General features: G+C 37.6%; 1 protein-coding gene across 3 annotated transcripts in view; it reads right to left on the bottom strand.

The window, feature by feature from the left end:
- Positions 1–851: 851 nt before the first annotated feature.
- Positions 852–14,970, bottom strand: part of LOC111783065 (magnesium transporter MRS2-11, chloroplastic-like) — an 18,189-nt gene continuing 4,070 nt past the window's right edge. Inside the window, exons 6-15 of one of the 3 annotated variants that reach the window (XR_002813272.1) lie at positions 11,995–12,063; positions 9,782–9,862; positions 9,466–9,631; positions 9,320–9,365; positions 4,678–4,758; positions 4,168–4,250; positions 1,732–1,775; positions 1,507–1,618; positions 1,266–1,331; positions 852–1,194 (exon numbers count right to left, since the gene is read on the bottom strand). Coding sequence is in view for 1 of the 3 variants with exons in the window: in XM_023663941.1 (XP_023519709.1) it covers positions 1,523–1,618; positions 1,732–1,775; positions 4,168–4,250; positions 4,678–4,758; positions 9,320–9,365; positions 9,466–9,631; positions 9,782–9,862; positions 11,995–12,063 (666 nt within the window). In the remaining 2 variants the exon portion in view is untranslated. Of the gene's footprint in view, positions 1,332–1,506; positions 1,619–1,731; positions 1,776–4,167; positions 4,251–4,677; positions 4,759–9,319; positions 9,366–9,465; positions 9,632–9,781; positions 9,863–11,994; positions 12,064–14,970 lie in introns of all 3 variants that reach the window. The other 2 variants (XR_002813273.1, XM_023663941.1) reach the window with 2 other exon arrangements.

Here is a 14,970-nt window from a genome sequence, read left to right as displayed (position 1 = left end):
GAGAAAAGTCTTTTACAAACCATCACGACCTTAGAAATTTCTCATTTTACCATTTAGTTTAATCATTTAATAAATAATATACATTTCATAAATATAATTAATTTAATTAATTATAATAAATCAATAATAATTTATTTAAATATCTATTTTTATTTTATTTTGACAATAAATGTCAAGTACACACATTGCCCTAAAGACTTGGCTTGATGGAACCAAAAAAAAAAAAGAAAAAACTTAAAACTACCTTTCTTGATATATTTTTTTAATAAGTTATATAACAATTTTTTTATTTAACTATTTTTACTTCTTTTTAGAACAATTATTTTACTTATTGACTTACTAAAATAATTGTCTGAATTGATTAAGTATCAACTTTGCCAGATGTTTGACTTTATATATACCAACCCTCATGACAAATATAACTTTAAATACTAAATCATCCCTTAATTCATGATAATTCATACCACCAAGACAAAAGAATAAATCATCTACCTCTTGGTTGTCATCGCTTGATCACTTCCTTTTCCACTAAGTGATTGCTTAGGGACGGCTGTTTCCCTCAGACTTTGGACCTCAGCACCACAAAAGTTTGTCTATGCAAATGATCTAGGCCTGTATTCGGAGTTTCTTTGGAGTTGGTAAGGTGAAATGGGGCCACCCTAGCCCATTGAGTGCTCTACCTTGAGCCTCGACATCATACGCTCTACTGAAATAGATTTTGCGGAAAACAAGCTATATCCGATCTTGGTTGATTTAAGAGAAATGTTTCAATTAATTTTGAGTGATACAAATATATATTACATTCACTTAATTATTTTCTAAACTAAAGCATAAAAACAAAGAGATCTCACTGCAGTTCAATCCAATACATTAAACAAATTTAAAAATATAGATATTAAAGATTTTCGAATGTGGATTAGTTTTATCATTTCAAAATGAATGTTGAAGGCCAACCGAGCATACCTAAGTGAATAAGACATTAATTACCATCTTAAGGGTCGATATTTCAATCTCCAACTATGAAACAATACGATGAATGGAACTCCACCCTCTCCCCATTTCAATTGATTTCAAACTCAGGATGAGCATCCAGGTTAGGAGGCAGATTCAAAGATTTCTCCTCCTTTTGTTTCATAAACCAAACTGAATCAGTATGGGTATGGTACCAATTGGACTATAGCCTAATAAATGTAGCTGCCACCATATCATATTATATGAGAAAAATGAATATTCATATGATACACATAATGGATATATGGCCATACCCTTAACAATTTGGTTTCCCATCGGTGGGATATAACAGCCCCTCCAATATTGAATGTTGAATAAACCTGTGCAAACTTATGAGATTAGATGAATATATTTTGTTGTTTAATACCCAAATATGTAATCTGATTAAAAGCTTAAATTCTATTATACCCTACAAACTTTCATATTTATAGTATGGTAAATGAATGAATAAAAGAGATTTGTGATGAGTATGAAAAATTAGTGGGAAAATGATACCTGAAGAAGTATTTAGCTACAGGATTCTCCTATCTCTGAGATACGAATACATGAGAAAGAATGCCACAACAGCGCCAACAATTATCCCAGCTGTTGTTAACCAGAAGGCAAACTGCATGCATCATGTCAAGTGCATCAAATTTACAACACATACAAAATAGAAACAATTGACGATGTTGCATGAATTTGAACATTGTTTTATAAATTGGCTTTTAGAGAATGTACCACGTGTTCTTCGAGGTACGATCGTAAGTTCATGCCGAATATTCCTGCAAAGTGGACGTGAAAAACAATGGCTAAAGGTAATTTGTTCCCGCCAAGAAAAAAAAGAGAGATCATTTGTGAAATAGCTTCATTGAGTCTCATATTGCTTATAGAATAAATTCCTATAATTATGAAATCTATGAGACGGAGGAATAAGCCATTCTTTTTTTAAAATTGCATCGACTAATTATGCCCTATGATCAACCAGGGTGAAAAGGGCGTGGGGTAATAATTTCATATTGATCCGAACCAACCTATATGCTCCTGTATTGAATAAAATTCCGGCTAGAAGCATATAGGGGAATAAATTCTTTTGTTGAAGTTATCCATGCAACATGTTACTTCTCTTTTCTTTATTTACTGCTTATTACAGAAGCAGCTCGACTGCATTTTCATACTCAAAATTTACAAGTGACTCAGCCCAGCCTCAATTAGAAAAAGAAAATCTTGGTTGAATCGGGATCGAAGATACTTGGGTTCTGTTATAGGAATAAACTGCAGCTAACAAAGTTTGATTCTTTTGCTATATTCCTCTTACCCTTTTTGCTAGATTAGGGTAGGTTTTAGGAGGCAATCCTAGGAAGACCAACTTTTTTTATCATTGCTTGTACAAAAGGCCGTCTCATTAGGGTTCGGGTTCAGATGGAGGTCTTTGGAAATCCGCCATTTAGCAGGCTGGCTTTCTTTTTGCAACTCTTAGAAGCCTTTCCATAGAGAGAAACAATAGGACTTTTTTAGAAGCCTTTCCATAGAGAGAAACCGTAGGATTTTTAAAGATTTTGAGAGATTGAGAAAAGGTTTCATTCCTGTATATCACATTTTTATTTGGTCATCAATTTTCATTACTTTCAAGGATTTTTGTAATGGAACGGTGTACTTTCAACCGTGCAGCATCGTGATCTTGACATGCTCGTGACAAGTCTTAAGGGGGACTCAAGCCCCATTCACATTTTTCACATGGCTTCGTCGGACCTTAGGCGGAGATTTATCTTTGCCAACCGAACATCACTTGTGCAGAATCTAAGCTTGTTTGGCCATACACGCCGCCTACGCGTGCATGTTCAATCGTCTGTGACATAGCAACATTACATCTCATCGTCCTCTTAGTTCCCAACAACACGACCCATGCATCTGATGTCATCCCAGTTCTCGAGACACCTCGCCATCTTGGCTTGCTCAGACACATCCATTGGGAACTGACCCATATGTGGATCATCTCGACGGTACATCCCGAACATCCATCCATTCGGGTTCTCTCGAGCATTGAACTCTACTGTGTCCATGCTAAACCATTTACAGGCACACGTTCCAGATAGCAGGTGCCTAATCCAACCTCCGACACATGGGTTGGGGCACAATACCGACACACCCGTGCAACCCTTTTCAAAGGAAGCTGCCCGAGACACTCACCCATGCTATGACATACATACGTGCCACAGGGTAGCTCGCTTAGGCCAGAGGCCCAGGGGTGGTGGAGAGTGAACACTATGACTCCCCCTATAGTACATTTTGAGGCATTTCTGTTCCTTCTTGAGTAGACGTCATTTTGGCAAGCAAACATACGGCCTCGTGCATAGTCCGGCAAGTATTCGATTGACACCAATTTTGGTGAGCTTTCACCTTCCATATCAACGGACTTAATTCTCGAGCTGCATGTTGAAACTCATATCGAAACCCCAACTTCTGAGGTTATGGCCCGGGGCTCTACTTAGCCCTCTTCGAGCTTGTTTTCGACACTTGTGTCGCCTCGTTCTCTCAAACTTTGCATATGTCTTGACTTAGCTTCAATGTACACTCTTGATGTTTTGAATGATGCACCGTCCTCGATTGCATCATGACATTTCTCAATCTTAGCCCTCACACGGCCAGATGAGCGCCAACTGAGGGTCACAACCTACGACCTACTTTCTCTCCATGAGGATGTGACTGTGACACTGGCATTTATCTTGTATGGGTGCTTTTTTTTAAGTTTATCTGTTTAGTTTTGTTCCTTTACTCTTAGGCTACTGCCAAAATTGAAGCTTTTTTTCAGTATAGTTAGTTTGGTTGCCTCTTGTTGTTAGGCTATCTGCCATGTGTATTTTTCCATTTTTGCAGAAGGATTTTTTTGTTTCTCTTTTACATCTTAGTTTTAAAAGTTCTGGTAGATTACTTGAGTATTTTGTAGGTAAATGCAACTGTCACCCTATTTTCTTCCGGCTGCAATTGTAATTTCCTTCATGCCTTATGTGGCTTCTATCAGTTAAGTTGCTTAGGTTAGGTTTGATCTTTGCTTTCATACACTGTTTTTATTCTCAGCATATAAAGTTACCTTAATGGTAAATGAGAATATGATTTAGATCACTTCAGCTCAATACTCCTAATTCGAATATGCAAGATATCTCTTAAAGGGCATACCTGCGACCAGAGCGCCAACAGCCACACAAAATGTCCCAACTTGGAGAAGCAATTCTACTCTGCTAACCTCTAGTCGCCGCGAGCTAATTAGAAGAAGAAAAAACAAATAATTACGAGGCTGAAACATACTTGACAAACTTTGAGAGGGGAAAAACAGAAAAATGAAGAATTATTCCTTAAAGGTATCTTCTGCTCCCCTACTTGGTACAGGAAGTGGGAATTTGATTAACCACAAAAAAGATTAAATCTATTTTTTTATAGATAAAATAACATATGGAAGTTGTGACAATTAAGCTATGGGATCTATATATTACTGTCAGGCTTTTGAGATGCATGTTCTATCAACCCTATTATTCTAAAATGTGACTAGAAACACAAATCCCTCAAAACTAGAGCAGAAACATCCACAAAAGGAAAATATTATAAAACCTCAAACAAAAAGGAAATTAAACAATATGAACTTGCAAGCAGAAGAAACCATTTAACAGGAAAATGTAAGGCAGTTCAGACCTCAAATTGACGGCAATAGAATCTTCCATTTCTTTTGCAGAATCCAGAAGCCTTTCCGCCTGACCATGACAAGATTCGCATCTGCAGATGCAGACAGATAAAATTACGTCAATTAGTTTGAAGAGTTTCATAAGTTTGTACCAAACTACAACAATTAGTTTGAAGGGTTTCAAGTTCTTGCAAAAATGGAAGATTCTATTGCTTTAGTTCATAATGATTTAGTTCTTGCACTTTTAATTTTGCATCCATTTAGTCCTTGAACTTTAGTGCTAACTACGTAATAAACAAGACTTCTTACCTATGTAGATCGCTAAACTCATTAAAAATCAAGTGTTCATGAGTATAACCAAATTAGTAAGTCAAATAAATCACAATGCCAATGCAGTGACACAGTAGTAGTTACTACAATTCATTTAGGATATCCAATTCAACATATAATTTTTCAAAGGAGAAGCTCTTTAGATTTAAACTGCCATGATCCACGGAGGCCCTTCGTCGCTTCAATTTGTTATGATTGATTACCAAGGACTATAGAAAGTGGTATCAATGCATTCGTTCCAAGGGCGTGTCTAGAGGAAGAAAGATGGATAGCCGTCTAGAGGTTGTTAAATCATGAATGGAAGTGTGGCGTAGGATATGCAGAGAAGTTTCATATATTGATTGATGCAAGAGCAACTCCAAAACATTTATCATAGGAACGAACATTACAATGTAGGTGGATGGAATAAAACAGATTAATCATATGTTGTGAGAGCATCTTAATACTACGAGAATGATAAATGGTCTAAAGTAAGGTCAAGAGCAAAACAACGAAAGGGTGGAGCACAGATAAGTGAGTCCACTGCATTAGTGTGTGATGGAGGAAGATATTGAGAATTGAATGTGAGAAAGTTGAACTTACCCGTTACTAATATTTGGAGGTACAGATCAAGACAGATAGACTTCTGAACTGAAGAGATGTTTTTCAGTCAACCAGATGAATGAATGGGAAAAACTAAAGGTGATAGCCTTAAGTATGACCAAAGATGCAATGTCCTAATACCTTGGGCAGAAGGGTGGAGAACCATTCAATATTTATGCTTGGCAAAAAGTTCAAAAGATACATTGGAAATTCACAGACGACATAGAGAGAAAGATAACCGTTTCTTCCTTGGCTCAACATCGATTGTATGAAATATGACATATCTAATTAGACGTCCTCAAGGTTATTATCCCCACGATTCAAGGCATCACAAGAAAGGACAAACTCAAGGTTTTTCTTGTAAATCATACAAGAGGGAAGTCATAGAGTAAAAACTCACCTATATTTTTTCAAGTTTTTCTTTTTTTTTTTTTTTTTTCAAAGATTACTACACGAGAACTGTTAGGTGAGTGGGATGCTTCCACGAGTTGGAGCTTTCCCAATTTATAGTAGAATCCACCAACTATATCTCCAGATTTCGAGGGAGCTTTGGTGACTACAACGTCATACTACCTAAATAGAAACTCACTCCCCTAAAATTTAGCATCAAGCTTATGACTTTGCTAAGTCCAAGTTTATCCTATTCTATAAGGATATTTTAACTTGGAAGCTTGCTCTCTATTCCAAGTGCTTTCACTCGAGTTCCTCACTCCATTTCCTTGGCACTTTGACTAATATCCATCCAATAATCTGAGAGTCATGAACGCCTACACATCGCCCTTGTGCATGCACCCGCCCTGGAAGACACATGCCCCAACTATCACAAGCATCCTACCCTCCTGTTGGTGCCTGCTTGTCATCCATGTTATGCCATCCTCGTGGTCATGGGGATTCTGACCACCCACAAGCGCCACCCCAAGGTATGTACCTACTCTCATACTGTCTTTTTACGGTCTTGGCCTAATGTTTGCTCTCTAGTGTGCTGCCCCACATACCATGCTACTGGCTTATGTAAATCTATCGAGCCCAGTCGCATGTCTTAATACTGAGAGTCTTACAAACCTCCTCGGCTAGAGCTCTTCAACATCCTCGTCGAATTTCTTCTCGACCAGTACTGTTGTATATGGTCTTCAAATTGCCATAACGCCACCTCTCTTCCTCAAGAAACTTCTTGGTCACCCTCACCTTCCATTTTATAAGGTAATATGTCCATCAATTCTTTTTGCTCATCCTCATTGTTCAATGGTCCAAGATTTTTGCGACTTCTTGCTCAAATTGTTTCTGGATAATAACTGGGGCTCACTTGGTCTGTCTTCGGTTTCTGTCAATCAAATCTTGTGAAAAAGGCTCGAGGAAACTCATGTGAAATGTTAGGTGGACCTTCAATCATTCAAGTAATTTCAAAAGGTAAGCCACGTTGCCTACTCGTTTGACAACTTTGAAAGGACCATCGCATCTCAACATCAAACCTTTGTGCACATTCTTGCCTCAGCTTCTTCCACATCTAGGGAGTCAGATTTAGCAATACGAGTTCTCCCACTACAAACTCCAACGGTTGTCTTCCCTCATCCACGTACTTCTTCAATCTATGTGCAACTTTTTCCAAGTTGTTTCAAGCTAAGTCCATTTCTTGCTTGTCACAAGAGAAATTATGAGTAGTAAAGCACCTCCCCCCAGTGTGCTATTTCATTACCACATAAGGACAAGAAGGTTTTTCCTTGGTTGTTAATTTTGGCGGATTTAGACCACTAATAGAGGACTTGTTATAATAGAATTGGCCCACATCAAGTAAGCTCCCCCAATTCCATTGACTTGTCATTGCATAGTGTCTATGGTGTACTCTTCCAACAATGTGTTGGTTCTTTTGAGATGCTCATCAATCTATGGTAATTTTTCAAGGAGAACTTCAGTTTTTCTTGAAAAACAACTCCGCAGGTACATCTGTAGGACATGCATGTGGCGCTACCATAAATACTACGTACTTAGCAAACCTTTCAACCTATGAAGATAGAAGCCAATCCAACAATGAAGTCTGTGGACACCGATCTTCCACAATTTCTATGGAATATAAAGAGGTTTAAGCAAGCTAGCCTCTTTTCCTTCCACCTTGACTAGTTGGCACACTAGACAAGTTTTTACATACGCGTCCAGATCCTCATGCATCTTGGGCTAGAAATATGTCGTGATAGAAAGACTTGCATCCGTTATACTGTGACTAGTCCACTCGGGATCATGCATCTTACACATCAACTCCTTCCTCAGTCCCCCTGACTAGGGACCGAAAGTCGGCTCCCTTAGTACAGATCAGCTTATTCTCAAGTCAATAGCTAATTACAATGCCTTCCCGAATCTCTTCCAAGGTTTTGGCTGGTTGACATACCATGTCAAGAAAACTTGTCAATGGAAGTTAATGCTGCAACATATGTACTTACTTCTTGGCAGCTTCGAGCATCGAGTACCGTGTTCTGGCTTCTTGGTTTGTGCAACCACGTGAAGTCCAACTCCTCGAGGAGCTCTTGCAACCTTGTCTGTTTAGGGGTTATCTCCTTATAGGTTTTGAATGAGTGTTGGCTATATTGTTCATCACCACAACAAACTTCATGTCGAGCAAATAATGTCTCCAGGTATCAAGACAATGGACCACCATTTTTTTCAAGTGGCAGTAAAAAAGAAGGTTCCAAAGTTAGGCACATTCCACGTCCACAAGGATGGCATAGCAGGCAGGACAAGCAAGCCTTGGCGAGAGGGTCGGACACTATTAACAGCACGGGCATGCTCACAGGCAGCACGCACTCACCAAGGTGCACATATGCATACACAGGCAAGCGCACACACAACAAGGACTGCGAAGGTAGTGCTCACACATGGATGGTAAACCGTTCTCTTCTCAGATTTTTGGCAAAAAAAATTAGTCTAAATGCTATGAAAATGGAGTGACGAACTTTAGTGAAAGAAAGTGGAGAGCAAGCTTCCAAGTCAAAGTATCCCTAAAGGATAGGAGGAAAACTTGGGTTGGACCTAAAATTACCAAAGTCAAGAACTTGATGCTAAAGTTAGGGAAGTGTTTTTACTATATTTAGGTAGCATGACCTGTAGACCTAAAATTACCAAAGTCAAGAACTTGATCCTAAAGTTAGGGAAGTGTTTTTACTATATTTAGGTAGCATGACCTGTAGTAACCAAAACTCGCTTGATATGTAGAGATTAGTTGGTGGATAGTACTATAAATTGGGAGAGTTCTAACTTGTGGAACTATCCCACACACAATTTATAGTTCTCCTGTGTCTTTGAGAGAAAAAGGAAAACTGGGGAATTCTCCCTTTAACTAATTCTGTGGTTGCTCATTAGTGTGCTTGCCTTCTTCTAAGGGATTTGAACAAGCGTAGACATATTGCCAACGCATATTACGGATAATAGGGAGAACTTTGTGCAAAATGGTTTACTATGATTCCCAACATACGTATGCAAGTTCTTTGTTCCTTCACATGTTACTATGATTTCTATAACAGGAAGCATATATATTATAACCATTTATAATATGTTTAACATTAAATTATATATATATATATATATATATATATATATATATGCGCACGTGTGCATGTTTTATAAAAAATCATTAAATAAGTCATTAACATTTATTTATTATATTATAGACTGAAATGAAAATACATGTATGGAAAAATTTGTAGCCTGCTCCCCCGTAAGTGTGGGATGTGGCTTATCTAATATCAAACTTACCTCTGGAGATAATTTTCCAACAGCATTTCTATTTCTTCTTCCTCGTCTGCAGATAGAAAGTTAATAAAATATCACAAAAAGGGTTGCACAGTGAAATCAAGGCTGAAGAAAATAGTGAATGAAGCAGCTGAAAGTGTATAACTTGCCATCAGCAATCTCCTTATCCAAAGGAAGAGAGCACTCCACATCATCATTTCCTTTATTAATCGTGCAATTTCTTCCCATAATACAGATGCGTCGTATTTCTTGCGGGTCCTCCAGAAGATCAAGAAGCATTTGTCTGAGTGCCCCTGCCCTGGAACCTAATTCTACCTGGCAATCAAATTGGCGGTAGAGGGGATCATATTAAAATTACTCATTTTGTTGCATAACAGAGCGAGGTATATTTTGAATTTAAGAAAGAATAAATAAAATAAAACAAAATAAAATAACTCTATCCAAAATAAGTTCCAAAAGCTGTACCAAAGTCTGCTTGCTGATGCGAAGTTGTTCCAACACATCTGCAGTTAATTTGTTGGGCAATACCTCAAGTAGAGCTTGAACCTGAAGCCAGACGAACTTTATAAATAAGTTTTCTTTTTTTTCTTTCTTTTTCTTTTTAAATAAGGTTCCCTTTGTCACTACAGCTGTGGGAAGATCAGGCATAATAAAGGGAAGAAACATTTATCCTTTATGTTTATATTCCACGAATACATTATTAATTGAAGTTTGGTAATTTTATCATTATTTTATCATTTTATTATTGGAGGGCTTGAGTTTGGGAATTGAAGGACTTGTAACAAAGCCCGGTTGGTGAAATGGATTTGGTATTTTCCCCTCGAGTCTAGTTCTTTATGGCTATTGTGGAAGGATACTTATTCTGAGCTCCCTTCTTTTTCTCATCTTGTCCATTGCATTGTGGTTGAGGGGAAGGAAACATATTTCTAGGAGGATCAGTATGTGGGGGATAGACCTCTCTGCACTACGATTTCTCGTCTTTACCACCTTTCCTCCTTGAAAAATCGTTTTGTAGCTGATATCTTAAATTGGTCTGGAAGCTCCCTCTCTTTTTTTTTTGGGTTATGTCGTCCTTTGTCCGATAGCTAAATGACAGATGCTATGTTTTTCCTGTCTTTGATAGGAGAAGTTTTTAGGAATAGGACAAGGGATGTGCATATCTGGAGTCCTAATTCATCGGGGGTTCTCTTACAGCTCCTTTTGTTGCTTATTAGACCATCTTCCCACTAGAGATTCTGTTTTTCCGGCCCTCTAAACGATCAAGATTCCAAAAATGTTGAAGTTCTTTGTCTGGTACATTATCTATGGTCATGTGAGTACTCTGGATCAGCTCTCAAGAAAGTGGTCTTCGTTGTTGGTATTTTGTTGTATCCTTTGTCAGAGGGGAGAAAACCTGGATCATTTACTTTGGAATAGTGACATTGGGAGTTATTTTCTAGAGGCATTTGGCTTTTGCACATCACAGAGACCTATTTGAGATGATCAAGGAGTTTCTTGAGGTTTGTCGGGGTGTATGTGTTATTTCGGGATCTTTGGAGGGAGATGAACGATAGAGTATATAAAGATTTGGAAAGGAACCCGAATAATGCGGGGCCCTTGCTATATTTCATGTTTCTCTTTGGTTTTAGGTTAGTTATTCTAGGTGTTATTAAATGTTCTCTCTTTAGAGGCGCTCCTTTTCTGTTTTTTTTTGGTGGTGGTGGTCCCTGTATTCTTTAATTTTATAATAAAAATACCACGAGCGATAGAGTGCAATGTCAACTTTATTTTAAGCCAACCAATGTGGAGACGAATCTTTGCCCCATTGAAATTTAATTTGGAAATTTAAGATGCCAAAAAAGGTCGAAGTCTTCCTTAGGTCGCTGTCTCAGAAGTTTGAATACTCACGAAAAACTTCAAAAGGAAATGCCGAAATTGGGTGATGTTTCCCTCTGTTTGTTGTGTATGTTTACAGAAGGAAGAATCCCTAGACCATTTCGTCCTTCACTGCCCCCTTTTTGTGGATAAAGGGTTCCAGGGTTTATTTTAAGAATTTAGCGTTGAGTTTTGGAAGGTTTGTTGGTGATAGGGGAAAAGTCATTTGGCGTTGTGCAACGCGCTCTCTTCCTCGGGGCTTTCGGAGGGAAAGGAACAACCAGGTGTTTGAAAATAAGTTCTCTCCTTTTGATTATTTTTGTTTTTGCTACAACAGAATGCCTCTTGGTGGTGTACAAATCATGCTAAATTCTTTTGTAAATTACAGTCCTTTAATGATTATTAACAATTCGAAAGCTTTCCTTTGTTAGTTCTAGGGGAGGGATAATCTCTACCCACTGCTCTTAGGCCATCTCTTTTGGTTCTCTAGAGGAATATACGTATTAAAAAAAAAACTTATCATTGTAATTAATACCCAATAATATTGTTTTCGAAACATAGAAGGATCCTAAGGCCAGAAGAATGCACAAAGGAATTGAACCCAACTGAGAACTTCAATTTTTCTTCAAGTTTGTCGCCTAGTCTAAGAAATTTGTCCATTTGTTTCATGTAGCCACAACTCTGTATAAGCATATCCAGGTCGAACTGGTGGCAGATTGATCAAGTTTATTCTACTCTGATCTTTTCTAGGGGAAAAACAAGACTAAATGGGAGAAACAGAAAACGAATTTTTATATTTATACTCACTATGTTCCCATACTCACACGAGGTTCTACTTTCATTAGTCGCTGCTCCAAACGCTGTGTTCGTGAAAGCAATGCAGCTTCAACGACCTAAAATATTAAAAACTTTACTGTAATAGCTAACTACAATATAGCCCAACAAGAAATATGAAGCTTTTTGACAAGCTGAAAAACTTTCTTGGCCACTCAAAAGTGATGTCCAAATTGCTGGGTTTCTAGATTAGGGAGAATAACTTCTAATCATTTCCTGTCCTACTCGAAAGGCTGGCTGGGGGATACAAATGTGGGCTCTCACCTCTTTCAGGTTTGAAAATATGCAGCTTGATCATTAAAAAAATGAAAAATATTAATGTAATAGTCTACCTGGATAAAGCACGTATGCAAGGTTGGGTGGAACATGATTATATGATAAAATTGAAAGCTTTATAATCATCCGTCAAGTTTGGAACAAAGAGGTTGTCGGAGATGCTCACTAGTAAAAAAAATGGGTTTCTTTTCGTGATAAAGGGCCTTGGTTGATTTAGAAGACTCTTATCTCCACTTTGATTCTCAAAATGACATTTCCAGCATTTCGATTTCACAGAAAAAGAAGAAATTTTTTTAGAGATCAAGAACTAAATCTAAATGTCTCCTTGATGAGAATCTCTCATCCTTCTATCGTTGGGCTAACTGATAGCACATATAACAAATTTTTAGACTCAGAGACAACTAATTTAAAAGTAGAAAGCCCTTTCTCTAATATAAAATGAGAAAGCCCGTTTAGAAAATAAACAAAGGTCTCACATTGTCTAGAAAATGGAAAGATTCGTGATATATAAATGAAGATAACTATCTTCGTACCAAGGTCTTTTGAACAAAACTGTGGTACGTCTTTTGAACAAAACTAAAACTAGCTTATGCCCAAAGTGGACAATATATACTATTATGGCATTATGGAAAAATATGGAGAGTTCATTGTCCCCACAAGAGAGATATGTAGATAATATCATAACCTTGTGCACATTTGTAAAGATATGCNTCACGTCATGGGATATACCATTGTTGACCACTATCACGCCCGTTAAGTTATGGAACCTGTTACTTATTTATAGCTATGTGAACGGTTATACATAGTAAAGCTATATATGGCAAATGACATATAAAGTAAATTGTCTAAAAAAGTAAAGCTATATATGGTAGATAGTTATATATAGTAGATGGTTATATCTGGGTAAAGCTATATATAGTAAGCTCCTATATATATATATCTCCGACCTTTGAAAATGTACTTTTATGTATTTTTTGTATAGCTATATATAGTAAGCTGAACTATATATATATCCCCTCCGTCCGACCTTTGAAAATGTACTTTTATGTATTTTTTGTATTCTCTCTTGCTGTACATACCTGAAGTCATCAATACAAATCCTTTTAACCAGAGTTCTCCTTGCATTTTCTCTCTCCTATTCTTTGTGTTCATCTAGATTGAGGTCTACGTTGTTGTGTGATCCTAACAACTGGTATTAGAGCTAGGCGGAATTCACCACGATTTGTGAAGATGGAAAGCTTAAAAATTGGAATTGAGAAATTCGATGGATCCGATTTTGGTTTCTGGAAGATGCAGATTGAAGATTATCTGTACCAGAAAGATCTTCACGAACCCTTGTTGGGAGTTATGCCGGATACCATGACCACAGAGCAGTGGAAGCTCAAGGAATGACAAGCGTTAGGGCTGATCCGGTTGACGCTATCCAGATACGTGGCGTTCAACATCATTAAGGAGAAGACAACGTCAGATATGTTAAAGGCAGCAGATACTCAAAAAACTTCTAAGACTGTTGGAGAGGAACCAGCAGTGGAGCAAGTGACACCTGAATCGTTGTTGAGAAGATCATCCAGTGCTATCAGAGTACCAGATATGTATGTACCTTCATTACACTATCTGTTGTTGACTCTGATGAAAGGGAACTAGAGTCCTTTGATGAGGCCCTATACTTGGAGGATACAACCAAGTGAAAGCAAGTCATGGATGATGGGATGTCAGGCTTCAAAAATTCGTTGTACTGAGGCTGAGTACATGGTAATGGCTGAAGTTGGAACAGAGACGATATGGATGACTGACTATCTGGAAGAATTGAACATGAAGCAGCACGAAAAAATTCTTTATAGAGATAGTCAGAGTGTCATACAATTGGTAAGGAACTCGGTCTATCATTTAAAGAAAAAACACAGAATGTGATACCATTTCACTCGCAGGTTAGTGGAAGATGGTGATGTGTTTAGAGAAGATAAAGGGTGCAAAGAATCCAACAAACATGTTGACAAAATGTGTTGATGTTGAAATATTGAGGTTGTGCAAAACCTTAATTGGTATGGTGCAGTGAAGATGTTCATGGTCGTTTGAGAATGAAATTCTTGGTTGACTGGATCAGTCTGAGAATTGTTAGGTTATGGAGCCTGTTGCTTATTTATACTTAGTCATATATAGGTAGGTATGATAGATAGTTATACATAGTAAATGGTTATATCTAGTAAAGCTATATATAGTAAGCTAAACCATATATATATCCCTCTGTCAGAGCTTTGAAAATGTATTTTTCTGTATTCTCTGTATTCTCTCTTACTATACATACCTGACGTCATCAATACAAATCCTTTTAGTCAGAGTTCTCTTTGCATTTTCTCTCTCCTATTCTTTGTGTTCATCTAGATCGAGTGTGTGCGTTGTTGTGCGATTCTAACATAATCTCCTGCCCATGAACAAAGATACTCTCCTAATCAATCTACCTAACTTGATAGTACTATTCTTTATCTTTCTATCAGTATGCTAAACTTGCTAGAGCTCTACTAGCTCTTCACTCGAGTAGTTTTTGATCAATCTAGGGTTTCATCCACAATTTCATACGACTCTAAGGTTCACTAATTTGTTGTGACTATGAGGATTTTACTAACACAGCTAGATTTAGACTACGGTTTTGAACCATTTTGTCAAAGACAACGAACCCCCCCCCCCCCCCC

The sequence above is a fragment of the Cucurbita pepo genome, chromosome LG20 (genome assembly GCF_002806865.2).
Source record: "Cucurbita pepo subsp. pepo cultivar mu-cu-16 chromosome LG20, ASM280686v2, whole genome shotgun sequence".
NCBI classification, from domain to species: Eukaryota; Viridiplantae; Streptophyta; class Magnoliopsida; order Cucurbitales; family Cucurbitaceae; genus Cucurbita; species Cucurbita pepo.
This window is presented reverse-complemented; position numbering and strand designations above follow the sequence as displayed.